Raw genomic sequence first — 27,546 nt, 5'->3', positions numbered from 1 at the left:
AAAACAAAAACAAAAACACTCATGAATTTTTATTCGCGAAGAACAAGTGGAGATGCGGGAATTGCATTTTAGTGCGATTTTAATAGCAAAACTAGTAAATATCCATCAGATAGTAGTGTTTTGTGCTTTATTGTTCCTGAAAAGTTAATCTGTCGGCCGTGTAAATTCGTTTTTTCACAAAATTGAAAAATGTTCAGAGCGGCTTCGCGAATCAATCACGAGTGCGACCAGCTTCGTTAGCTCGCGAGTGAAGGAAGTGCGAATATATTCTGGCTTCTGTTGTTCACGGGTAGGATAGCTTTGCGTTTGTGTCTACTCAGCTGCATTCGCCTTGACGGAGGCTCTCTGAGAGAATTGCGCTGTGCGTGAAAACAATTTTTTTTAACATGGGAAAGGATAGGAGCTGCATTTTCAAATGCTTCTAATTCTTTATAGAAATTTTTTAAGCAAAACGTTCTTAATGTTATCGAATGAGATTTTGATACGCTATATTATAGACATAACATTGTGATTTAAAAACATTTTGTCTAAAACCAGTTATAGTGTAGCTAATTGAAAGTATATTGCAAAACATTAACTCTTTTTTCAATCTGAAGTCCCTAAAATATTTTAGAAGCATTTTAAAATGCAGCTCCTATCCTTTCCCATGTTAAAAAAAATTGTTTTCACGCACAGCGCAATTCTCTCAAAGAGTTCCGTCAAGGCGAATTCCTCACTGTTTTCCATCACTGAGTGGGAGGGGATACTATAGGAATGGCGACGTTGGAGATCGGAACGGTGACATCGTCAGGCTGGTAGGGGCGACGGGGTGGTAAGTCGGTGGGGGTCTCATTGGGTTCGTTACACTTTTTGGCCTGGGAGTTGGAATTGGATTTTCGATTAAGGACGCTCCAAGTTACCAAAGTTGCACAACGAAGGCTGATGAAGGATGCTTCCAGTTTTCTAACAGTTAAATACTTCGTTTTCCTAAAATAAAATAGGTAAATGTTAAATTGATTGCAGAAAACTATCATTTAAAACGTTACCCACCGGAGATTGATTTTTTCTTGTTTATATTTGTTTGAACAGTAGTTACTCATAGCAACATTAGTGGAGTACTAGATATTCAATTTGCAGAAGAGCGCAAGGTATCATTATACGCAGGTATTATATTTTTTTGGTCTAGTACTTCATGAACCCCGAAATTTCACACCAATGTATGGGAGTTGAACGACTTTATTTGGACTTTGTACACGTTGCATTACACGAACACCTGAGTTACTGGTTGAAAATAGTAAACAAAAATCAGCTGTTCCCGGCAAAATCAAATGAGCATATTTTCAACCAGTATAGATTTGCATTATACTGGGGGTGGAAGCTCAGGTAAAATATTATCTCCTGGGCGCCCATTAAAAACACCACCCCCGGCGAAGACTGGCGCTCGAGCCTAGCTATTTAGCACTGTAGTTGGAGGAAATGCCAATGCAGAACCCGTAGCTTCCGGGAAGGTAAGCCCAGCTCCCTGGGTTAGTGGGTTGGTGTCAGGCCCTGCGAGCCAGCCGTAAAAAAGACTAGCACCGGAAAATCAACAAGAGAAGAATGCGAACCGATACCAATGGCGACGACCACAGCGACGAAAAGGGACTTGCGATTGGAAGCTCGGTACGTGGAACTGCAGATCTCTCAACTTCATCGGGAGCACCCGTATACTCGCCGATATACTGAAGGACCGCGGGTTCGGAATCGTAGCGCTGCAGGAGGTGTGTTGGACAGGATCTATGGTGCGAACGTTTAGAGGTAATCATACCATCTACCAGAGTTGCGGCAACACACGTGAGCTGGGAACAGCTTTTATAGTGATGGGCGACATGCAGAGGCGCGTGATCGGTTGGTGGCCGATCGACGAAAGAATGTGCAGGTTGAGGATCAAGGGCCGATTCTTCAACATTAGCATAATAAACGTGCACAGCCCTCACTCCGGAAGCACTGATGATGACAAAGACGCATTTTACGCGCAGCTCGAACGCGAGTACGACCGCTGCCCAAACCACGACGTCAAGATCATCATAGGGGATCTAAACGCTCAGGTAGGCCAGGAGGAGGAGTTCAGACATGGGGGCTGTCCATAAACCACGTGGTCATTTTTTTTTGGGACTTCTCAACCACCACCCCCCCCCCCCCCCGCGTGGTGATTAGTCCATACAAATTTATTTTTTCTTCCATACAAAATGGTCATTGGCCAAAACAACCCTCCCCCCCCCCCCCCCTTATGGCCACGTGGTTTATGGACAGCCCCATGTTGCATTCAGTGTTGATATCTACGTTGGTTGTCATAGGTTACTAAGAAACAAGTTCAATAAAAAAATGAGGTATACAGTCAAATGTCAAACTTGGGTACCGGGGACCAAATGCAGTACTAGAATTGGTACCCAGTCTGAGCCCGAGTGCTACGACTTTATTTGGACTTTGACGTGTACGTACACGCAACACCATCAAAAGCAGAAACCACTATGTTTGTTTACAAAACGAGTTTGTTTTTATTATTTACCTGTGTTTTTGTACAGTCCGCAAATTAAAGGTGCTGGCCAAATTATTTTTATAACTTTGTTGCAGTAGTTTTTTTTTTATTTGCACAGTCCTTCATCGTCGATGTCGGCACAGGATCTCGTCCTAATATATCGATTTCATGGTATTACTATTTATAAACAGTTAATATTTATATTGGTTCACCAGTCTTCTTAATTGCGAGGTGACGCAAGATCTCGGTCTATCGATAAGGCATACACGCTTATCTGAAACTACCCATCGATTGGGTCGATTCTACCCGGATTTTTATATTATTCGTAGCTGTCAAAATCTGGGTAACCGATCTCACATGAAATGAGTAAGCTTTACCCGGATTCTGGGTAACCGAGGCTTCTTCAAATTTCGTTACCCATTTTTTGTGTGTTATGTGTTGTTGTCAAAATCTGGGTAACTGAGACTTAGACAAAATTTTCACATTATCCGCGCCATTTCGAACAGCAAGTTCATCGGTTCCCGCGAGTGCATCGAAATTCTGGTCCAATCCGACAATTCAGCCATGGAGGAACTTCGGGAGGTGTTGGATGGTGGAAGCTACAAGCTTTTGAGCGGTAAGAATACAGTCAACTTTCGGTCGTTGGGCTACGTTTAGGTGGGCTACGTTTTAACTGGGCGCCCGTTAGGTGGGCTATAGCCCAGTTAAAACGAAGTCAAACGTCACTTTTTGACGTGAAGCACGATTTGTCAAGGTTGGTAGTCCTGAATCTCTATTGTTAAAGATTATTTGACAGCTCAAAACTCAGCCCACCTAGTGAAAGTCTTTCACTAACTGGGCTAAGAGCTTAGTGCAACGAGCGAAAGTTGACTGTATTTAATTATTAACGTAAACAGGTTTTTACATATCCAAAAATTATTCAGGCATTCAGTGCCGCCTTCCCGGCTGCAACAAGTTTGTTGTTGGAGAAGAGTCGGATTTTAAAAAACACTTGAAGTCTCTGCACAGCATACGTTGTAGCGCCAGGAACAACATTCCGATTGCTTGCAGTGAATGCAATGTGGTTTTCCACTTTTATGCTAGTTTCCGGCAACATATTGTGCGAAACCACAGTCCGGTCACTAGAGAGGTTATGTTGGGCAGTGGATCCGCTTTTGCGAGTGGGCAGTCCAATGCATCGGGACAGGATGCTCATGAAGAAAACCATGGAATAGTCGAGGAGGAGCCGATCATAATGAATGATATTGTGAATCCGGTGTATTTCTGCGATCCACTAGACTCGACTGAAATGAGAGACCGGGTTGTAGACGCGGTAACAAGCTTACGCTGTGACGTCAGTCTACCGGAGACAAAATTGGCGGGTATTATTGATGTGGCTAAAAATCTCTTAAATGCATACCAACGTTTTGCTATGGGCAAAATAAAAAACTTTGCCAAAAAGAAGGGGATGGATGAACACGACGAAGACTTTGTCGAGTTTATCAATTCATTGGAACCCGATGACCCGTTCGCCGATGTTAGAACTCCAGAGAACAACCTGTCCTACCTTGCATACAAATCAGATGGATCCGTGCCGTCTGTTCAAGAGATTGTACTTGGAAAAAGAACAATCACACAACAAGTGCCCCATACATCTACTGCGAGATTTGGTCGAGTGAGGATGATTCGTAAAACCAAAATAGTTAAGGACACCGCCCATTACATCCCAATCAACAAGATCCTGGAACTTGTCTTGAGGGATCCTGAAGCAAGAGCTAAAGTAGTTGCCGAAAAAGAACAATGTGGGATGATAGGTAGTTTCAAGGACGGCACAGCATACAAAAGTCATCCCATATTTAAGAATAATCCAAACATAATCAGAATTGTAGTACATACAGACGAGGTTGAGTTTTTGAACCCACTAGGATCGCGGAAAGGAAAAAAAAAGTTGACAATCATAAGCATGAAAATTCAAAATTTTGACCCAATTGTAAATTCTAAGCTTGATCGCGTTTATTTCGTACTTGCAGTCCAATCAACAGTTCTAAAGAAGTATGGATATGCTACAGTATTGCAGCCATTGATAAATGACCTGAAAGCGTTAGAAGTTGGCATTGATGTGAAAATGGATGGGATGAATTACGAACTACAAGCTGTACTGGTTAATGTAATTGGTGATACTGCAGCTCTCCACGAAATTTTCAATATCATGGGTCCTCAGGCAAAGCTTTTTTGTAGAGTTTGTTATATCTCCAGGGATGACTTCCGTGCTGGTCACTATGGCGATGTATTTCCACACAGAACACCAGAATCAGTGCTAGATGATTTGAATTCGATAAGAACTTCGAAAAAAATACCCAGTCAATGCGGGCTGATTGAAGAATGCTGTTTGAACAAGATTGGATACTTCAATTATGGGAAAGATCGTTCGATGGACCCCATGCATGATTTGTGCGAAGGTATTAATATGATGGTCATCAAACTGATCCTTCGAAATTTGGTTTGTGTTCGAAAAATGTTAACAATATCAACCATCAATCAAATCATTGAAGATTTTGATTATGGGTTATGTGAAGTAGAAAACAAACCATCAGCGAACTTTTCTTTGAATATCCTCAGGTCAAAAACTAACTCAGTTCCTCAATCAGCATCGCAATGTTGGCTTCTGCTACGAGCTTTCCCATACATGTTTCATAGATTTATTTCAGTGGATACTAACTTTGTCCAAATTATTGGTTCATTACTCACAATCAACTATTTTGCTTTTTCAAACAAATTTCGTGTAGAAGAAATTCACGAACTGGAAGTCGCTATTCACCAATTTCAACATCTGTTCAAGCTGTGCTTCCCAAATACAAACCCCATCAATAAAATCCACCATCTGTCTCATTACCCAGAGCTAATTCAGAGTAACGGACCGTTGACTAACTGTTTTGCATTCGAAGCCAAGTACAAAATTTCAAAAGGTCAGGGAAAAACATGTAACAACTTTAAAAATCTTACATACAGTATCACCAGAAGAATTAATCTGAAGCAAACAGACTCTATTATAAAACATAACTATACCACAAAAGTCCATACAATTATAAGAAGCGAAAATATCGACAAGTCAGTATTACCATTTTCTATCTTACTCTTTGATTTTTCACCGATCATTACTATTATACAAAATTTGACGATAGACAGTACCACCTTTCGCCCAGGAATGGTAGTCAAATTTACCGTTTGTAATGCAAATAAGTACGGTGTAGTAGAAGCAATAATATCATGTGACGAAAAAATCATCTTTGTGATCGAAAAGCTCGAAATTTGTAGACTTGATTTGGATATGTACAGCTGGGAAGTTAAACACACCGACGACTTAGTAAGGGTTTTGAGCTCACAAGTGTATACCAGAAAAGCATACAGTTTATGGAAACGCATAGGAATAGACGAACAGTCTTCGTATATAAGCCTCAAATATTGCGATGATTAACAAGCTATACTCCAACCATGTGAACCCAACTGTACAGAAAAGGTTAGTAATAGAGATGTATAATTGATTTACAAATATTGACAAATTTATTAAATAAAATTTTTATATAATCAAAGCATGCTTTATTATTTGTAAATATAACCGCATTTCCCATGACTAAAACGCTAATATATATTTCACGATAAATACATATTAAATATGTTTTTGGTAATTTTGGTAATTAATACACTTACGCAATCAGAATAACATAATTGAAATTATTACATTAGACCTAATGAAATGTTCAGCTTGACATAACAACACTCTTTGTCATCTATTATTGTTATTAGTCCCAATTTGTTATCAAACACAGTCTATTTATATTAACAGTCGTGCAATCAGGAGTATGTTCAACTATTTTTCGTTAAAGTTATATACTAAATGAACATTATTCGTCGTTCCAGACCATAAAGTAAACAATCGTTCCCTCCAGTTGCTTTCTGAAGCAGATCTATAAGAAATCGGAATTACTGCTGTGGGACCACGGAAAACCATACTTGCGACTATTGGTAAATTACGTGCAGCTCAATCACAAGCTGGCGAAAACGAAGGGCCCCGTGACGAGGTATGTAGCTGCTGTCTCAATAATGTCCCAGCATTTTCGATAATTGTTCGTTTTCATTGCAGAACCTAAGAGCCATTTTAGTAAACGATGTAGCATTTCGGAATATCGTTTACAATGAGCTGGACCAAAACATCGTTCCTAAAGTAAAGCATTTGCACGAGATGGTACGAATTTTGTGCGGACGGTTTGAAAAGGCGATTTACGACCAGCAAGGGTAAGTATACATTTGCTAAACATAAATCAAACTTAACTGAAACTTGTCTCTGAATACTGCAAAACATTTTTTTTTTCAATTTTAGTGATACCCTTACGTAATTTGTGGACGCCACTTTAGTACACAATATTGATAAGACAAATTTTCTTTATTATCTCATTTCTCAGATATCCATCCACAAATGATCAATGGCAATTGGCCAAACAAATCGTACGAGCATTTCCTCAATTGAAAACCACAAGGATCAATGAAAATGCCCCGTGTGAGAATCTTTCTCTGTAATGATTATTCAACAACTGTATTCATTATTTGTATACACTTTATTACCGATACTTTAATATAACATACAATGATTCACACTCTAGACAACAATAACAACATCTCCACATATGACAGATACTCAATGTAAACATACACGCTAAACGTAATAGAGTAATACAATAATTTATTATGTGCATACCACAAGGTACCACATCTCGTTTTTTCTCCAGATCCGCAGCAAGGTCACTCCACGTTGTTTCGCTTATAGTCTCCTCAGTTTATAAACGTCTCGCTTCAGTCTCACATCAAAATTAGAAGTACAGTCATCCATTTGGTCATCCATCTCTGCTCGGCATTTTGGTAAATTACTTGGCCGTTACTTGTGGTTGTACCTAAAAAGAAATATTATTTTGACCCAAATATTTTCCCAAATCCCAAAATATTTTTAATACTGAGTGTCAAGCTAAATATTAACTTTGCTGATGAATTATTTAAATTGCTTTCCTCTTCTCAAATGTTTTCAATGACAGCTAGCATGCAAACATTGTATACTGCCCACTGATTTTTTTTGACATGTCCTTTCATAGAAGAATCTCATACAAAAGGTATGTATATTCAGATTATGATTCAGACATTTTTTTTAACTAATATGTCGGAACACTGCACGAATGTTACAGTGGAAAAATTATCAATATCCATTAACTCGTTTTCGATCCAAAGTGTCCAAGTGTCATACAAACACTATTTTATTTTATGTTTTTTTGGCGAACTTTGCTGGAACTCGTTTCTTGTTCAGAATATATTCAGAAGTTTGGCTTAACAGATTTTGTTTTCTAAATATCGAAGGGATTGATACTTTTTTTAAATCAAATCACGATTTTGAAAAACGTCACTTGTCCAAAGCAATATTTGTAATACTAGTTTTAGCTAAATAGTAATTTGAAAACTTGAAAACATCCATTTTTTTAATTAAATTTTATATATATTGTTCACAAAACTCGCACCCGCACTAGCTGTTTGAAAGTATAGTAGAATATTAATATTCATTCTTTTTTTTTCATGTTGTAATCCTATAATTATCTCAAATTCTTAATACATACATCATTGTCGCAGTACCAAATCGAAGTCACGCATTTAAGCACATGCAAAGTTGCAGTTGTGACGTAAATTTGAACCGGTTGCTGGTATTGCGCATCATTAAGCTACTTAAGAGCTGAAATTAGCACTAATCTAAATCGAGTTGCTATGTTTATAAGTAGGTTAAACATCAATTTTCACCCCGCCAGTCACTTCGGCTTCCAACCGTAAACGTAATGATAGTAGCCAATTATTATATACAAAGCAATTTTCTCCAGATAACAAAATAAATCGATCATCTTATTGGAGCACTTTTCGACGGTTCACCTATATAGGTGTCCACGGTTTTAGGAACCATGTTTCCGATAATTTCGGAATTCTTATGATTTACCATTTACCTTTCAAACTGAATGAGTTTATTTTTACGGTTTGGTCGTTCAATAGGTTTACATTCTACGATGCATATTTTCCCTCATTAACTGGTGATTCGTGCTGAATCAAACCTATTTTAACATTACAAAACCAAAAATTTGTTCCTTTGATGTCGCTCTTTTGGGTTCTGAACTGTAGGACTTATTTTAATGGTGTACCTCCAAAATATTGCAAAAGCACCTCAACATGTTATGTTCTCACTCTAGATACCTAATGAAGCTATTTCAACAAGCCTTTTCCAAATTATTCGCATTCAATGTACCGTCAAAATTTAGAACTTTTTATCTTTAAGTAACTTTGATTTTCTACATATGCCTATCATACTGATAATATTCTCAGTTCGTTGGATCGGACTAGAATATTCTGCATTATTGCAAAGCTCAATCATCTGTCTATCATATCACTTATTTCACATTTTTTCGATGAAATACATCCTCATATTTTTTTTTGTTAACGACTACAAGTCTGACGTAGTGCACACTGACCATGATTGTCTGTGTCATGATGGCCCTTACGCTTGCCTCTACGATTCATTTCTTTGTACTGAAACAATTTAAAGCACGTTTTTATTCAAATTTTCAATGAACTCAACACAAATATCACTTATACATGTACACGCATTTTTATTGGTAAAAATCCATGAATTTGATATATAAATTTTATTTATACACACATATTCGTTTTCCACGCTGGATCACACATAAAATCGATGGACCTTATATAAACTATGTGTATCTACACATGAATAGGGTTATCTATGACAAATTGCAAAAATCTATGTGAGCGACACATGCATACAATATTTGCAGTTTTTTCAGTGTATGAAATCTAAAAATTCAAACAAGGTAACATGTTAGTAATGGTACCTGTTTGCATTAATAAGCTCGACTGAAAAACAAACCTCATAATCCAGCTTTCATTAGATATATCTATTCCTGTAGTTACAGAAATGATTATCTTTTTTTATTCCAATATCTTGTGCTTTTGATATACTGTACGTTATTCTCCTCAATAATAGTTTCAATACTTCTTTAACTGATCAAAATTTGTCTCTTCCTATAAGGAAATTATTGCGCAGAATTTGTTGTTGAGCGTAATGCTGTACCTTGTTCTCTAACTTGTGCCACAGTTCTTGGCAAGATGGCCACTCATTAGCAAAAATGGCACTATATCCAGTGTTAGGCAATCATAAGTCAAAATGCCCCTCCTGACAACACATTCAATAGGTTATAAAGCGCTTTTTACTCGAATTCCTGAGACTTCTAGTTAAGCCGAAAAGTTTCATTTTTTATTGTTCGATTTTTTTAAATATCCAATTCAACTAGCCATTTGACTAGCATGATACTTAACAGGTTAGTAGTTAGCAACTGCTCTGAATATGTCGTCTAGCTTCAACGAATGCTTTAACTGTCAGTCAAAAATTCATATCTTGCAAACTACCAAGACAGTTTAATTATTCTCACACATTGATGTTAATTTTCTTGAAGTTACATTTTTAGTCTTGTAACAGGACAAAGCATTAGTTAAATCATGTCTTCATATTAATTTGGTTTCAAGAGCCAACCCTTTTTATGTCTCGTAGACTTATTATACTTTGCTGAGCAATGATAACTTCAATATATATCACAATCAACAAAACTTAGGTTTTCTTCACAGTTCTTTATTTCTTTATCTGACAATAGTGATTGTCATCGATTTGAACTAAACAATACCGATCACCATCAAAATCTCTCACAGGTTTATCATTGTCATTAGTCGAAGGTACAAATAGATCGTTTTATTCATATTGAACAGTTAGTACACAATATTTACCTTTTTGATTCCAATGTTGAAATTCAATCACAAGTCATCACCTGGAGGTCATCACCACTCTGCATGCACCACACACACACACCACTCATCTCTTTCTTTTTCCAAAGACAACACTTCCCGAACCGAAATTAAACTAATTTCACATGCACTGTTCACCGTTCTCGTCGCCAATGTGAGAATCTTTCTCTGTAATGATTATTCAACAACTGTATTCATTATTTGTATACACTTTATTACCGATACTTTAATATAACATACAATGATTCACACTCTAGACAACAATAACAACATCTCCACATATGACAGATACTCAATGTAAACATACACGCTAAACGTAATAGAGTAATACAATAATTTATTATGTGCATACCACAAGGTACCACACCCCGGACGAGGTAATGTATTCAATATGTTCAACTTGATTGTTTTCATCAATCCATATTTATATTACAGTCCGCATTTTTCTGGTGGCAGAGCGGCAATAATAGTGGCGATCATTCCGGCTACATTTATCACCGAGTTCGAAATATTGCAAAGCGTGTGCCAAAAGAGCTGAAGAAATACAATCGTCCGACAAAAGTAACTAGTGATGCAATTCCCACAACACTAGTACAACGAGCTGTGACGCTAGGGCAACTTCACTGGTGGTCCATTTTTTGGTCCAAATTTATACCAATTTTGGACCGTTCCAAATTAAATAGACCAAAGAAAATAGACCAAACCGCGCGCGAATGCACCGATTGTTCTATTTTTTTGGTCTATTTTTGTGTAAACAATAACAGACAGCAAATTTATTGAGGAAGTTGCAGCGGGTGCCAATATTTTGTGTATTTTCAGAATAATCCTGCATTCCCTGAGAGGAACTACTGGAGAATTCCTTGTAAGGAATGATTGGAAGGTTTCTCCGAAGAAATTGCGGAAGAAATCTGTGGCATGAACTGCAGAAAGATTTCACGGAAGAAGCAGTGGTGGCAGAAATTGCCAGCAAATTCTTGGATGGAACGATTCTCGGGAGATACGGTGTGAATTGCTAGAGAATTTCCCAGAAGAATACCCCGTTAAGGAATGCTGGACAATTCCCCAGGAGTATTTATTTGTTTATTGGTGGTGGATAAAATCGCAAGAGGATTTTCAGATGATCTTCAGTAACTTCCACAGAGGATTATTCCAGCAACTCCCATCGTGAAATCTTTCCAGAAACACCCACCGGGGATTCCTCCAGGAGTTTCCGCTGTGGATTTTTCCAGGAACTATCGCTAGGGAGTCCTCCAGCAGTTTTTTTTTTCGGAAATACAGCAGGAGTTCCCACCGAGGATTCCTCCAGAACTTCCCTATGGGGATTCCTCCAGGAGTTCCCGCTGAAGATTGTTCCAGAAGATCCCACCGGGAATTTATCAAGGAGTTTCCATCGCGGACTCCTCTAGAAATAAACAACCGGGAACTTCCACAAAGAGGAATCCTCCAGCACTTCCACCGCGAAATACAGAAACTACCACCGAGGATATCTCCAGAAGCTCCCACCGGGGATGCTTCCAAGAGATCGCGCCGGGGATTTCTTCAGGGGTTCTCGCTGGGGATCCCTCCAAGAGGTCCCGCTGAAAATTTCACCTGAAGATTATTCCTCCAGGAATTCGCGCTGGTTATTCTTTCAGGAGTTTTGCTGGGGATTTTTCAAGGAGCTCTTGCTGAGAATGCCTCCTGGAGTTCTCGCTGGGGAGTTTCTTCCGAAAATTCACCAGCAGTTCCCACCAAGAATTCCTCTAGAAGTTCCCTCTAATGATTCCTCCAAGAGTTCCCGTCCCGCTAGGGATTCCTCTAGAAGTTACTGCTGGGGATTCCTGCAGGAGTTCTGGCTTGGGATTCCTTTCTCAAGAGTTCCCAGTTTGAGTTCCTCCAGGCTTTCCCGCGGAGATCGTTCCAGAAATGCACTTGGTATCTCTTTTGGGAATTTACCTGGAGTTCCGTCTGAGAATCCATCAGGATTTCTTTCCGAGAATCCATCAGTTTTTTTTTCCCGGAAATCATCAGGAAGTTTTTTCCATTTTTTCCAGGAGTTCTTTCTGGGAATCTAGCATTCTTCAGGAATTCATCGAAAAACTCTTCGAGAATTATTCCAGAAGTTGTTTGAAAATTTCTTCAAGAATTCTTTGGGAAATGTCTTCTGGAGGTGCTCCTGGAGGAGTACCGTAAGAACTCCTCGGGAGATTCCGTACATATTCTGGAAGAATTCCACAAAAAAAAAAACTCCCGAAAAAAGTTGAAGGCTCCTCCGAGGGTTCTTCCAGAAGTTCCTCCGGAGATTTCAGCAGTTTCCTTGTGAATTCTTCGAGGAATATCTTCGGGAAGAGTTGCACCAAGAGTTCTTCCAGGAGTTTTCCCGGAGATTTCTGCAGGAATTCCCTTGGGATTTTTTCGTGAGTTCCTATAAAAGTTGATCCGCAAATTCCCCCAGGTTAACCACCAAGAACTTCTCCGATAATTCTTCCAGGAGTTCCCCGGAGAATATTTCCAGGAGTTCCTTCGGAGATTTCTGCAGAAGTTTCTTTGAGAATTCTTTAAGAAGTTCATCCGGGAATTCCAACAGTTCCTTCCTCCAAGAATTCTTACAGTAGATTCTCTGGGATATCTTTCACGAGTTTCTCCAGGAATTCCTTCGGGGATTCTCCAGGAATTCTTTCAGGGATTCTCCAGGAATTCCTTCGGGGATTCTCAAGGAATTCCTTCGTGGATTCTTCAGGAATTCTTTCAAGAAGTCCTTCAGGGATTCCACCAGGAAGTCCTTCAGGGATTCCACCAGGAAGTCCTTCAGGGATTCCACCAGGAAGTCCTTCAGGGATTCCACCAGGAAGTCCTTCAGGGATTCCACCAGGAAGTCCTTCAGGGATTCCACCAGGAAGTCCTTCAGGGATTCCACCAGGAAGTCCTTCAGGGATTCCACCAGGAAGTCCTTCAGGGATTCCACCAGGAAGTCCTTCAGGGATTCCACCAGGAAGTCCTTCAGGGATTCCACCAGGAAGTCCTTCAGGGATTCCACCAGGAAGTCCTTCAGGGATTCCACCAGGAAGTCCTTCAGGGATTCCACCAGGAAGTCCTTCAGGGATTCCACCAGGAAGTCCTTCAGGGATTCTACCAGGAAGTCCTTCAGGGATTCTACCAGGAAGTCCTTCAGGGATTCCACCAGGAAGTCCTTCAGGGATTCCACCAGGAAGTCCTTCAGGGATTCCACCAGGAAGTCCTTCAGGGATTCCACCAGGAAGTCCTTCAGGGATTCCACCAGGAAGTCCTTCAGGGATTCCACCAGGAAGTCCTTCAGGGATTCCACCAGGAAGTCCTTCAGGGATTCCACCAGGAAGTCCTTCAGGGATTCCACCAGGAAGTCCTTCAGGGATTCCACCAGGAAGTCCTTCAGGGATTCCACCAGGAAGTCCTTCAGGGATTCCACCAGGAAGTCCTTCAGGGATTCCACCAGGAAGTCCTTCAGGGATTCCACCAGGAAGTCCTTCAGGGATTCCACCAGGAAGTCCTTCAGGGATTCCACCAGGAAGTCCTTCAGGGATTCCACCAGGAAGTCCTTCAGGGATTCCACCAGGAAGTCCTTCAGGGATTCCACCAGGAAGTCCTTCAGGGATTCCACCAGGAAGTCCTTCAGGGATTCCACCAGGAAGTCCTTCAGGGGTTCCACCAGGAAATCCTTAAGAATTTGTGGAGAAACACCTGGAAGAATTTCCGAAGGAACTCCTGGAAGAATTTCCGGAGGAACTCCTGAAATAATTCCTGGAGGAACTCCTGAACGAATTCTCGGAGGAACTTCTGGAAGAATTCCCGGAGGAACTTTCGGAAGAGTTCTCGGAGGAACTTCTGGAAGAACTTTACATGAATTCAATAAAGCAAATATATACACGCAGAAAAAAGCATGGTAAAATCAAAAATATTCCAGGTAAAATCAAATAAATTGTCAATTTGTTCTGGCAACAAAAATAAAACTGTTTGGAGCAAATCGAACGTCACCTTTGAAGCAAATTCAATCCATTTTTGAAACAAACATGTATCTTCTGACTGGTTATGCTAGAAACAATTGTAAAAAAAATTGTTTTTTTGTGGCAGGTCGGCCCTACGGAAATAGTTGTTTTCCAATTAAATTAACAAAATTATTTCCTTCTCTAGGAAAATCCACTTCCCGCGTGGCACTTTCAATGCCAACATCATGTAGATAACATACGCTCCCGAAATCAATGGGATTTCGTGGAAACTTTTGGTGAAACTTGCCTTTTTTTGCAAGAGGAAAACTTGTTTGGTGATGCAGCTGGAACTTGAGAGTTTTGTTTATGCTCTCGACGGCGGAACGGGGGGCTCTTCAATGGGTATTGGAGAAATCAATATGTAATTGAGTTTGTTTTAAAAATTAATATTTTAGTTTTAAATATTTTATCATTTTACTGAATAAACATGAATATTTTTGTTTCAAACGAACGAAATTTGTCTCCGTGATAAATAAAAAATAAACTTCTGGAAGAATTCCCGGAGGAACTTCTGGAACAATTCGTGGAAAATCTTCTGGAAGAGTTTCCGGAGGAACTGCTGGAAGAATTCCCGGAGGCCTCGCCGGAGGCACTTCTGGAACAATTCCCGGAGGAACTTCTGGAAGAATTCCCGGAGGAACTTCTGGACGACTTCCCGGAGGAACTTCTGGACGAATTCCCGGAGGAACTCGTTGAACAATTTCCGGAGGAACTCTTGGAAGAATTCCCGGAGGAACTTCTGGAAGAATTCCCGGAAACTTCTGGAAGAATTCCCGGAGGAACTTCTGGACGAATTCCCAGAGGAACTCGTTGAACAATTTCCGGAGGAACTTCTGGAAGAATTCCCGGAGAAACTTCTGAACGAATTCCCGGAGGAACTCGTTGAACAATTTCCGGAGGAACTCTTGGAAGAATTCCCAGAGGAACTTCTGGAAGAATTCCCGGAAACTTCTGGAAGAATTCCCGGAGGAACTTCTGGACGAATTCCCAGAGGAACTCGTTGAACTATTTCCGGAGGAACTCTTGGAAGAATTCCCGGAGGAACTTCTGGACGAATTCCCGGAGGAACTCGGTGAACAATTTCCGGAGGAACTCTTGGAAGAATTCCCGGAGGAACTTCTGGAAGAATTCCCGGAAACTTCTGGAAGAATTCCCGAAGGAACTTCTGGACGAATTTTCGGAGGAACTCGTTGAACAATTTCCGGAGGAGCTCTTGGAAGAATTCCCGGAGGAACTTCTGGAAGAATTCCCGGAAACTTCTGGAAGAATTCCCGGAGAAACTTCTGGAAGGATTCCTGCAGGAATTTCTGGAAGAATTCCCGGAGGAACTTCTGGGAGAACTCCCGGAGGAATTCCTGTAAGAATTCTTGGACAAACTGCTAAAAGAATTCACGGAGGAAATCCTGGAGGAAATTCTTGGAGGAATCTCCAGAAAATCAGGAAAATCTCTGAAGAAATTCCTGAAGAATCCCTGAAGGAAATCCCGGAGAATTCCTGGAGAATCCCTGAAAGAATTCCTGAAGAATCCATGATAGAATTTCTGTAGGAACACCTGGAAGAATTCCCGAAAGAACTCCTGGAAGAATTCCCGGAGAAACTCCTGGAAAAATTCCCGAAGAATCTCCTGGAAGAATTCCCGGTGGAATTCCTGGAACAATTCTCGGAGGAACTCCTGGAAGAATTCCCGGAGGAATTCCTGGAACAATTCCCGGAGGAATTCCTGGAACAATTCCCGGAGGAACTCCTGGAACAATTCCCGGAGGAACTCCTGGAACAATTCCCGGAGGAACTCCTGGAACAATTCCCGGAGGAACTCCTGGAACAATTCCCGGAGGAACTCCTGGAACAATTCCCGGAGGAACTCCTGGAACAATTCCCGGAGGAACTCCTGGAACAATTCCCGGAGGAACTCCTGGAACAATTCCCGGAGGAACTCCTGGAACAATTCCCGGAGGAACTCCTGGGTGAATTCTTGGAGGATCTCTTGGAAGAATTCCCGAAGGAACTCTTGGAAGAATTCCCGGAGGAACTCCTGGATCTATTCCCAGAGGAACACCTGGAACAGTTCCCGAAAAAACTCTTGAACGGATTCCCGGAGGAGCTCCTGGAACTATTCCTGAAGGAAATCCTGGAACAATTTCCCGGAGGAACTTCTGGAACAATTCCCGGAGGAACTCCTGGAACAATTCCCGGAGGAACTTCTGGAACAATTCCCGGAGGAACTCCTGGAATAATTCCCTGCGGAACTCCTGGGTGAGTTCCCGGAGGATCTCTTGGAAGAATTCCCGAAGGAACTCTTGGAAGAGTTCCCGGAGGAACTCCTGGATCTATTCCCAGAGGAACTCCTGGAACAATTCCCGAAAAAACTCTTGAACGGATTCCCGGAGGAGCTCCTGGAACTATTCCTGAAGGAAATCCTGGAACGATTTCCCGGAGGAACTCCTGGAACAATTCCCGGAGGAACTTCTGGAACAATTCTTGGAGAAATTTCTGAAAGAATTCTTGGAGGAACTCCTGAAAGAGTTCTCGGAGGAACTCCTGGAAGAAATCCCGGAGGAAGCTTTTGTCAGATCCACCAGTGTGAATTCCTGTTCAGAACAGAGGATTACAGAATATGTATATATCCAGTGGAAACCCTTGAAGGAAACTTTAACGGAATTTTCAGAGTTCCTCGAGAAATCCACAGCAGAAATCATAAGGGAATCCCCAGCGTGTTCTCCAGGAGTTCCCTGAGAGAGCTACTCGAAGAATCTCCATGGAGCGGGAAGTCCTCGAAGCATTCAAAGTCTGATGAATCCCTAGCGTAAACTTGTAGAGGAATTCCCAGCAGTAAACCATAAATTCCCAGAGAAAGTTGTAGGAGGAATCCTGCAGGAATCCCCAGCGGGAATTTCTAAAGAAATCCCCAGCAGGAATTCTTCGAGGAATCCACAGCAGAAACTCTTGGAAGTTTCCCCTGAGCTTCAGGAATTCCGGATTCTTCCAGATGTTCCACTTTAGATTCCCCCAAGAGTTCCCGCAGTGGGTTCCCACTGGGAATCTCTTTAGAATTAATGGAGGAACACACAGCGGGTACTCCTGGAGAAATACCCATCGAGAACTCCTGAAGGAATTACCTGCGGGATATAGGAGGTGAACCTCTAGCGGAAAATTGTAGGGGAATCCCCAGTAGCAACTTCCTAAGATATTTCCAACAGGAACTCCTGGATGAAGCAAGAACTCTTTGAGGAATCACCAGCGGGAGTCCGTACAGAAATCCCTAGCAGGATTTCCCTTGGGATTTCCTAAGAAAAGCCCAGCAGGAATTCACAACGGATACTCCTGGAGGAATCCCCGCGAGAACTTTTGGAGGAATTGCCATCGAAAACTGCTTGAGGAAACACCAGCGAGAACTCTTGAAGGAATCCCCCGCGGGAACTCGTCAAGGGCGTATTTTCTCGAGCTTTCTGCATTCCGTTGGAAAATACAACATTCCAGCTACATAGGTATACAGCATACATTAGAAGCATTCCGGTTCCGGTTGGATCCAACTCCTTCTTTAGTTTCGGCAGCTTTTGCAGGACCCCATCAGGTAAGAGTAATTTCGGAACCTGCAGCCGAAAATAGATTCTAGCAGATGCTCCTGCGTTCCGACTTCACTTCCAGCAGCATCTGGCATCACTCATGTTCCGGCGGATCAATCTTGACTGTTTTGTGGCACGGATGTCGATCCGGAAATCCTGGCAGCTGCTCTTGAGGACTGGAGGGATAAATTCTCGCGTTTTTCCGGGCGATGTTCCGCCAGCGACGTCGGTGGTTCCACATCCACACAAATCTGGTTACTCCGCTAGGTCCGATGAAGCGATGACAACCGAAATGACAAAAAATTAATGATGTTGTTTATCCCGTTCAAACGTCAAAATGAATTTAGAACCAGAGAAATCCTGGTCCAAATCGAGACAAAAATGGACCAAAAGTTATGCCGGTTCCAAAAAAAATAGATCGGTCAACTGGTATAAACAACTTTTGGAACAACATTTACAACACCGGTGCACGCCGAAATTTTCGGTTTGGTCCAAAAATTTGGAACAAAACAAGGATTTGGACCACCAGTGAAGTTGCCCTAACAGCAGTAATTGCGAATCCAAATAACATTGCCGAAATCGCAAAGGAGATGAGCGACTGTTTCCCATTCCACCAACTGCTGCTGAAGGAGAAAAAGTCATTCGCTGAGATACTTCAAACATTTCCACATTTCGCATCATTCAATGGCAGACTGGTAAGCATTACGGTATTTACACTCTCGATCAAAAGTTTGGGGCCACCTCGTCAAAAATATGATATTTTTTATCTGAGACCTACACTTTTGAAATCGATCGTTAGAGATTTGGGCGTAAACACTACTATGAATTTGCCGGCTAACCCTAATGGTGACCCACACTTTTGACCTGCAGTGTATTTGCATTGAGGGCACGAAATAATATAATATTTTTGATAATATTTTAATACCATGAAAAATAGATCGACGAGGCATTCTACAGGCTATGCCCAGGAGTATCCCATCAACTTGAGTTTTCCCCGGTTTTGGGCAGAGCACTTTTACTTGCTTCGGAGATGTTCCTGAACGTTGAAGATGGTATAATAATTTCTTTATAAATTCTGGAGCAACATTTGAAAAGGGCCCAAGAGGTCTTGTGTCTTTTTTCAAAAACGCTCCGTAGGGCATAACAGCAGCCCGCCCACGCAAATGAACACCGTTATCCGAAAGATCGATGTTTGCTCTATCTGATAACAGTCTTAGTTTTTGTGAATAAGCTGAGGAGGGCGCAGGAGCGACGTGTGAAGTCATTGTTTACCAATGCTTGTATGCCCTTTTCAAATGTTGCTCCAGAATTGTTAAATTATTATATTAATTTCTATCAATTTTATAGCACACGTAAGAGGCACATTGAGGATTTTTGCGACATTGCAAAAGAAAGGAGTGAAGACTTTGTCATCTAATCAAGCTGGACCTAGTAGCCCGATGCAGGCGGAAAGAATCCTCGTATCGCCGCTTCTTCGATGGTCACAGGTATGTTAAATATTCACCAGCATGAATTGAAACGTTTAATTAGCAATTGCGATTTCTATCGTTTTAGGATCTGGTCCAAGATGATGACAATCATCCCGGAGATACGTACATTGCATGTGAGGCTGCTCTGTTCAAATCTGGACCATACCGCATAATAGACTATTCCCGTCTGACCTAACCCCCCTTTTTTATATTTTTCTTCGAAAGACACGTGTTTTTGATGACTATTACCGCTTTCAGATTTTTTTTATATGTACTCCTGATTTTCATACAAATTTTCAAAAACTGGGAAATTCACCACTTTTTTAAATAAAAATTACAATGCGAAGTAATTTTTTGTGGGTTTTGGCAACTCTGAAATGGTGATCTTTTTTTTCACCTCCGAAAATGAGCAACGCCTGGGAGCACTTTTTTTGTTTACATTCAGAAATGTCAAACTGTACGGCTCGCTTAATTTCATCAGGAACAGGAGCAAGTTCCGAGCAACAGCAGCGGATTGGACTTGGACCGGACTAATAAACCTCGGAATAAACGGGTGTTGAGTGTGCCGCTTCACGTGATCCTGGTGGACGTACACTAACCAGGAGCCTAATTGCTGGTTAATGATGCGGAATTAATGGCGAAAGACCGCTACTCTTATAGGAATGTAAATTTTACGAAGGACTCCTACCACAACTTCATCGATCTGCAGAACGCAGCGGACGATGAGTTCCGAATTTGGTCTGGAGCTGGATGAGGTGAACACCCACAAGCAGATAATAACCAAGGAACAGGGCGAGGTGGAAGCGGCTAAGGATGTTTCGGAGGACGACATTCCGGCCAATCGATGCAATCTGCTGCGCCTGTAAGATCTGGTACTCGGACTGCAGCTGTTCCTCGGGAAGTGAGTAGGCAGGATGTGTTAATTTATACTCAGGGACTAATGGAAGATTGGTTTTCAGGATACCGTTCCCGCAATTCATTGAAGTGGATCCGGCCAAAGGCGTCGACGTCCAGAAGATGGTGATGACGGAAGCTACGAACAGATTCGCCCTTTCGCCGTGGCGGCCGTTCTATAGAATGGATAGAATGTCACCTTTACGAAGGACTCCTACACCAGAATATCTGCCGAAAGCGTGCAAAGGCACCATGCTCTCAAAGATATTAAATTTGTCCCGTTGAACCAGGAGAAGGCAATGACCGCGGAGGAGCTGATGGAGTTCTACTCGACGTACACCCAACTGAGGCCTATCTGCCGATAATTCGGGATAGGACTTGATGGACGGTAACTCACCGGAGTAGAAGTTCCCGGCTTGCCTCGTTCGCCGATTGATGGTCGTGAACATGAGTCACAAGGCGAAAGATCGCTACGTCCACCGGAGGAAAATCAAGGCTATCTCTAGCACGAACCGGAACTTCATGCTGACTGATCCAGGTCCGACCCCTGTGTAGTGAAGTGAATATCGAAATGTATTCGGCTGGTTTGAGAAGAAAAATGCGCGATTATATGATTTTTTTTTTAACATGTACCTTCTGTTTCTATTAGGTAGTCATGGAAAAGATTGAGATTTTTTTTGCAAATTAGCAATCATTACATACCTATTCTGAAAACCAGTTCTGGAAGGACATGGTGAACCTATTTAACTACGAATTTTATTCATTCATGAGAGGTCAGCTTAGCATCACCTTGCAGTTCTGGGAGGACATGGTGAACCTTTTCAACTATGAATTTTACATATTTATTAGGGAAGACCTGCTAAGCATCACCTTGCAGTTCTGGGAGGACATGGTGAACCTATTTAACTACGCATTTTATTCATTCATGAGAGAAGATCAGCTTAGCATCACCTTGCAGTTCTGGGAGGACATGGTGAACCTATTCAACTACGAATTTTACTTATTTATTGAAATTATCCGGCGGAAGGGATTCGCGGATCGAAATAAAAACTCGGAAAAATAATCGAACGAATTCAAAACGCGTGTTTTATTATTAACAAAGTTTGTTCTTATAACAATGGGTAGCGTGAAGCGCAAAGCAAAACAAAAATGTATTGGCAGCAGGGGCGCCGATGTCAAGTGGGGGTTACAAGTAGGGTTTGCACACTTAACACGCCCGCTCAAACCCTGCAGTCTGTCAATCCTAGATATCCTCGAAACTTCCTGAATGCAGGTCCTGGAAGACTATTTGTGAGTATGTCCGCCTGCTGCTTCGTTGTAGGGATGTACTCGATACGAATCTGGTGGCTCTCCACTAGCTCTCGGACAAAGAAGTGCTTCACGTCCAAATGCTTCAGACGACCAGAGTCCTTCGGGTTTGCAGCAATCTTCATCGTCGACTGGTTGTCCTCGTAGTAGGTGATGGGAGTCACTGGCTTGGACCCAAGGTCTTCTAGAATTCTGACCAGCCACAGTCCATGGCAGGTAGCCGCACAGAGGGCGATTAGCTCAGCTTCCGTAGAGGAAAGGGATACGGTAGCTTGCTTCTTGGCACTCCAGCTGACAGTAGATCCACATACCTTGAATACTGCACCAGACACAGACCGACGATCGGTAATGTCATTCGCCCAGTCGGCGTCAGAATAGGCTTCGAGCACCGGGCCAACGTCGCATCCTCGGTAGATCAGCCCGAGATCCAGCGTTCCTCTGATGTAGCGTAATACACGGCGTAGATGTATCCAGTGAATCTCGTTGGGGCATGCCTGGAACTGGCTGAAGTAATTTGCAGCAACAGCCAAGTCCGGTCGAGACGTTAGCGAAACGTACATGACGCATCCGACCAGTTCACGATAGGGCTTGCTCGTTCTCTTCGACTCCTCACCTTTTGGCAGCTTAAGCCGGTTCTCCATCGGCGTGGCGATCGGTCGGCAGTCCCGCATCTGGAAACGATCCAAAAGGTTTTCCAAATACCGCCGCTGACTAATCCGCAGAGTTTTCTTCTCAGCATCCCGATCAATCCGCATTCCTAAGAAATTCCTCACCTCTCCGACGTCCGTCATCTCAAACTCGGTGGCGAGACATTTCTTGATTGTCCCGACAAGCTTCTCAGAACCGCTGGCGATGAGTACGTCACGAGAGGGTGACACTCTGATCTTTTGAGTTTAATCTTTTTTTAATCTTTTTTGAATCATTCGGAATCTTTCTGAATCTCGCCAAATCATGCATATGAAATAGTGATGTAATTTTTGCTTCAGTGCATTAACAGCATCTGTCAAACTCGGTTCGCGCGCGGCCGCGGGCTAAAACCTCTACACGACTCCACACGACCAGCAGGTAAAGTGAGACTTTTGACCGCAAAACAGCCGTCTCCGACGAGGAAATCCGATTCCGAAGCATCCTGGAGATGTTTCTCGGCAAAGTGGAAACAACCTCCGCAAGGTAGCTCACAGATATCAACCGTAAGTGCTACTAAATAAATAAAACTTAAAATTTTGCTTTTTCATTGCAGAGATCCATACGCTACCGCGCCGGCATCTGCGGATTGCTGCTCCATTCAACTTCCTCGGGAACATCCAACACTCGACGTGGTCTGCTCACCTTGGTCACCTGTGCTCCAAGCCATGCCATACCATCCGGATCTCTTGCGAACATAATCTTTGAAGGATAACTATTCGACATACTTGCAACATGTCCTGCCCACTGCATCCTTCCTGTTTTGGTCACTTTCTGGAAGCTGGATTCGCCGTAGAGTAAAGCGAGGTCTCGTTCATCTTCCGCCGCCACACACCGTACTCCTGCACACCGCCGAAGATCGTCGTTAGTATGCGCCGCTCAAAAACTCCCGAGTGCTTGCCGGTCCTCCACGAGCATGGCCATTTCTCGTGTTCGAAGAGGACCACCGGTTTGCGTTTTGTAAATGGTACATTTAGTACGGGGATGAATCTAGGTAAGTCAGACGCTTGTCTCTTAGAATACTTTAGTTTTAATTATTATTGGTGAAAGACTATTGAATTTGCTACAACTTCTTGTTTTTTTTAAACTACCTATGAAATGAAGAAGGGTGTGATTCGGAAAAATGGGTCATTCGAGGAAAAGTGCCATTTGTGGAAACGACATTTGGGGAAAAGTAGCACAACCTGAGACAGCACAACCAGTTTGAATATATAGATAAGAGTTTTTGAAAACAGATTTACTTAATTTCAAAGACCTTTTACGTTTCTGTAACAAATATTTTGCTTTTGGTTGACATCTGAAGTGGCCTGGAATGTGTAAATAGATTTTATGCCTTTTATATGTCGCAACTTGATTTGAACTACCTAGTGCATATTTTACGGAAAAGCTCATGAAAATGAAAATGAAAATTGATTGATCGCCCGTAGATGCTACTCCAGTATCACCAGCTACGCTCACACAAGGAACCAATGAGATACCTGCTTGGGGTGAACAGGCATCTTCAGTGTGTACTGATGACTCTTCTATTTTTAAGCGATAATGGCTACGTCAGGTTGCTGGTCAATGTGGGGATGGGGAGGGAAGTGATGATTGCAATCACTTGTTGCCAACAGACCGCGGAGTTTATTGTATCTGTCAAGGGGTTGGTCATTCGGCACATTGTGCCCGGCACACATGTCGGCACATCCCGGAACATTTCGGCCCATCAATGAAATCCAACTTTGCGGTATGGAATTAACCTGCCAACATACTTACAATTGCAAAAATCCTTTTATATGAATTTAAAACAAGTGTTCTGGGTGGGATTGGGTTGGTAAATACTGATCAGAATAACAACATTTGCCAAACATAGACACGGTTCTAAATAGCGAAATCATATTCAAAGAAAACTTCCACTGGGCACATGCGGCACTAGCCTGGTACACGGTTTATATGGGAAAATACAAAAAATGGAAAATCTCAAGTTCCTGTATACTTTTTGAGTTCCACTTTGGTCCCATATTAACTGTGCAAAATTTCAGATCGATCGGAAAAACTATATTTTAGCGCCCGCCATTCTTAGTTTTTCATACGATTTACTATGGGGAAACTTTACCCCTACAAAGAAAAATCGCTAGGAGTCACCCCTAGACCCTAAAAATAAGTCGATGAATGATTTCTGTAGAAAACTTCACTAGGAATCAGACCTCTGAAGACAGAAAATCGATGCGACGTTCCTGGAAAAAGTTATTAGGCATCACCCGATCGATAAAATAACGAGATTTTATTATTTATTGTTATTCCTTACATGTTAAACAGCGTTGGCATCCCATTCGGTTTTCAGTCAATAACTTTTTTCACATGCCTCAGATCGCTTTGCGGTCTTCGGAGGGTTGGTTCCTCGTAAAATTTCCAACAGAAATCTTTCATAGATTTATTTTTAGGGGTTGAGGGGCAATCTGTGGCGATTTTTCTTTGAAAAAGTGATTTTCCCCATACTAAATCGTATGAAAATTTAAAATGGCTGGCGCTAAAATATAGTTTCTCCGATCGATCTGAAATTTTGCACAGTTGATATGGGACCAAAATGGAACTCAAAAAGTGTACAGGAGTAAAATGTCTTTTTGTGTCCCACGCTAATGCGGCACACCTTCGGCACACACTGATAAATAACCGGCACAGTTTCGGCACACATTGGCACACTCTCAAAAATAACGGCACAAATGAAGTGTGCTGAATGACCAACCCCTTTGTATCTGCACAAGGTCATGCGGATGTCGGAGTGTTGTTGGGAAATGTTTATTTTAGGCATAGCAGTTCAGAGTAAAATTGATCACTTGTGAACAGTAATCGTTTTTTACATGAAAATTCGTATATTCGCTTTAAAAACCGTTTCAGGTCAACTATGGGTAACTAGCGGTAACATCATTAAAAAAATCTACCTGGACCAGCTACTTCACCCGTCTCATCTATCAAATGTTTTGTAATATATTTTTTCACTGTTGTGTAATATCAATAAAAATGCTGTGGGTGGGGTGTTTCATTCGACCAAGCCATCCGAAATTACATCGGGGTCTGACTAGGGGCAACTCGTTGTATGAAAAAAATACTGTTAGGGTGAGGTGGGGCAAGATGTGTCACGGGGCAAGATGGGAAGATATCGTTTTAGAGTGATTTACAATCCGAACTACTTAGGCTGGCCATCCGTCCCGTATTTAACGGGACACTTCAATTTTCAAATACTTGCCACTGGAACATTGTTCATGTTTTTGACTGAATTACTCGTTCTTTCCAGCTGAAATAGCCTTATTCACAATATCCACTTCTGTTCTTGGACATTGATTTCTTTTTTTGTTGAGTTTCCAGCATGTGTCCCGTATTTAAACGGAACAAATCTGGTCAGCCTAGAACTGCTACAATTTAGTTTTGATTATGCAAACCTTCCTAATACATCACGTTAGGAACAGCTCGCTGACGTAGTGTACAGTTTGGGTAAAAAATTACCCTAATGCACAAGGAGGGTTAACATGATTCTATTAGGTAATCAGCATGAATCTATGAAAGCTAAGGGTGGTTATTGAAAAAAATCCCATATAGTCCCCATATAAGTGACCGCAGGGCAAAATGGATAATCATAATTTTTTAGCGCATTTTTTTGAGTATTGAAAAGTGTTTTACATTTTATTGCAAGACTTCCTCGTAACCAACTGCAACCAAGCAGAATGAGCTCATCAAATTATTTTTTGAGAAAATATAGATTTTTAAGTCGTCTTACAGCCATCCAAAATAAATACGAACAAGACGTTCACTAGTATGTAGCTCTTATTTGCTTAATATGTATATGGAGTATAGATGAATACAGAGAAAATCGTGTATATAGTAGTTTTTCGTTGAGAAAATCTGAATCACTCAAAAAGTTATCCATCTTGCCCAGTTTTTTGTTCTTTTTTGTGAGCAAAATCAATCAATTTTGATAACTGCTTGTTCAAAAGCATGCTAATATATTGAATAGAAAAGGACGAAAACAAAAACTAATGTGATTTGTATTTATGGTGATCTATCCTAAAGTGACCAATCTTGCTCCATCTTCTACTCCCCCATATACAGCTATGTTCATAAAAATGGCAGTGAAAACCGATTTTTATACAAAATGGCCAACTTTGACATGATGTAACTTTGGTCTCCTATAATCGATTGAGCTGAAAATTTGACAGCGAACTGTTGATCATGCGAGAGAAAGTTGGAAATTTCGGAAGTCAAAACTTCGGTGAAGTTCGGCGTCGGCATTCTAATTTGGGGTTCGCCGACGCGTAAGAATTGCCTGTGTCGGCGACGTTTCAATTAGAATTCCGACGTTTTTACTTCGTGGAACTTTTGTTGGGGATAATTGATTTCACATATCGACTTCGGTCTAAAATAAATCAATATGTACAACACAAATATGGTCATTTTGTTATAGAAAAAAAAAGTAAAATTTTTTAAGCACATGGAAACCACTATGTGAAATTGTTCAAAATAATAACAGTATTTGTTTTGATTTTTTTTAATTTAGCAAATATTTTTATAATTTTTAACCCTTTCCTTCCCATGACTTTGAACGACGATTTATATGCCAAGAAAGCGTTTCCGAAAGAAGTGCTGAAACAAAAGTTACTGCAAATTGGCCAAATTTTTCGAAATCAACGAAAAAAATTTTAGTTGTAAATCAATAGTATTTTGATTGTTTATCAATAGTTCCACTATTGAAACAAGTAGTTGACAGTTGGGTTTACCTAATGAGATTACAATCATATTCTAAAAACTATTGCATCATATGCATCTAATTCCGTTTGTCTCGAGTTCGTCGAAAATCGATGGTGCTCTAGAGCAACCATGGGAAGTAGAGGGTTAACCTTATATATTGACTTGTTGCCGAGCTTGTTGCCTAGGCGGTAATAGTTCAAATAGCGTGCGAAAATAATTCTTCCTACTTCAAGGTTAAGCTACAATTCAATTTATTAACACTGCTATTATTTTGAACAGTTTCACATAGTGTTGAACCTTTTTCCACGTGCTTTGACCATATTTGTAGTTCGCTGTCAAATTTTCAGCTCAATCGATCATAGGAGACCCAAGTTATAGCATGTCAAAGTTGGCCATTTTGTATGAAAATCGGCTTTCACTGCTATTTTTATGAACACTACTGTACGTTGATCAGAAAGTGGCGCAAAATCGCTAGTAAACCTCCGCTCACGTTTAATCGTTATGGTATCTTGCACAATAAGTGCGCAAATGAGTCA

At 41.3% G+C, this 27,546-nt stretch overlaps 1 protein-coding gene and 3 long non-coding RNA genes across 5 annotated transcripts; 3 read left to right on the top strand and 1 right to left on the bottom strand.

The window, feature by feature from the left end:
* The first annotated feature begins 6,196 nt into the window (after positions 1-6,196).
* Positions 6,197-7,076, top strand: LOC115260729 (uncharacterized). Its single transcript, XR_009997905.1, has 4 exons — positions 6,197-6,334; positions 6,395-6,555; positions 6,618-6,769; positions 6,937-7,076. It is a non-coding gene; the product is annotated as an uncharacterized LOC115260729 (long non-coding RNA).
* On the bottom strand, positions 7,071-10,975 carry LOC134288334 (uncharacterized). Its single transcript, XR_009997906.1, has 2 exons — positions 10,352-10,975; positions 7,071-7,422 (listed from the first exon to the last, which is right to left on the bottom strand). It is a non-coding gene; the product is annotated as an uncharacterized LOC134288334 (long non-coding RNA).
* Positions 10,976-18,478: 7,503 nt separating this feature from the next.
* On the top strand, positions 18,479-21,260 carry LOC115263147 (uncharacterized). Of its 2 annotated transcripts, XR_009997904.1 has the most exons (5): positions 18,479-18,628; positions 18,871-18,985; positions 19,281-19,420; positions 19,488-20,303; positions 20,362-21,260. XR_009997904.1 is itself a non-coding variant. In XM_029866071.2 (4 exons), the coding sequence occupies exons 1-4, from the start codon at positions 18,524-18,526 to the stop codon at positions 19,596-19,598; spliced, it is 471 nt and encodes a 156-aa protein (XP_029721931.1). In that variant the 5' UTR covers positions 18,479-18,523; the 3' UTR covers positions 19,599-21,260. The 2 variants fall into 2 exon arrangements, 1 of the variants encoding a protein (XP_029721931.1); XM_029866071.2 differs by having other exon boundaries at positions 19,488-21,260.
* Positions 21,261-22,479: 1,219 nt separating this feature from the next.
* LOC134287247 (uncharacterized) lies at positions 22,480-25,366 on the top strand. The gene is made up of 3 exons (XR_009997149.1): positions 22,480-22,774; positions 22,845-23,282; positions 25,166-25,366. It is a non-coding gene; the product is annotated as an uncharacterized LOC134287247 (long non-coding RNA).
* Positions 25,367-27,546: the final 2,180 nt, after the last annotated feature.

This window comes from Aedes albopictus, chromosome 2 (genome assembly GCF_035046485.1).
Source record: "Aedes albopictus strain Foshan chromosome 2, AalbF5, whole genome shotgun sequence".
Taxonomy (NCBI): domain Eukaryota; kingdom Metazoa; phylum Arthropoda; class Insecta; order Diptera; family Culicidae; genus Aedes; species Aedes albopictus.
Note: the sequence above shows the minus strand (reverse complement) of the source record. Positions and strands in the feature narration are given on the sequence as shown.

Bases quoted from the DNA above. Each gene is read 5' to 3' on its own strand.
- LOC115263147 (XM_029866071.2), top strand. From the start codon at position 18,524: ATGAGCGACTGTTTCCCATTCCACCAACTGCTGCTGAAGGAGAAAAAG. The intron at 18,629-18,870 runs GTAAGCATTACG...CATGAAAAATAG, and splicing joins CATCATTCAATGGCAGACTG to ATCGACGAGGCATTCTACAG. The intron at 19,421-19,487 runs GTATGTTAAATA...CTATCGTTTTAG, and splicing joins CGCTTCTTCGATGGTCACAG to GATCTGGTCCAAGATGATGA.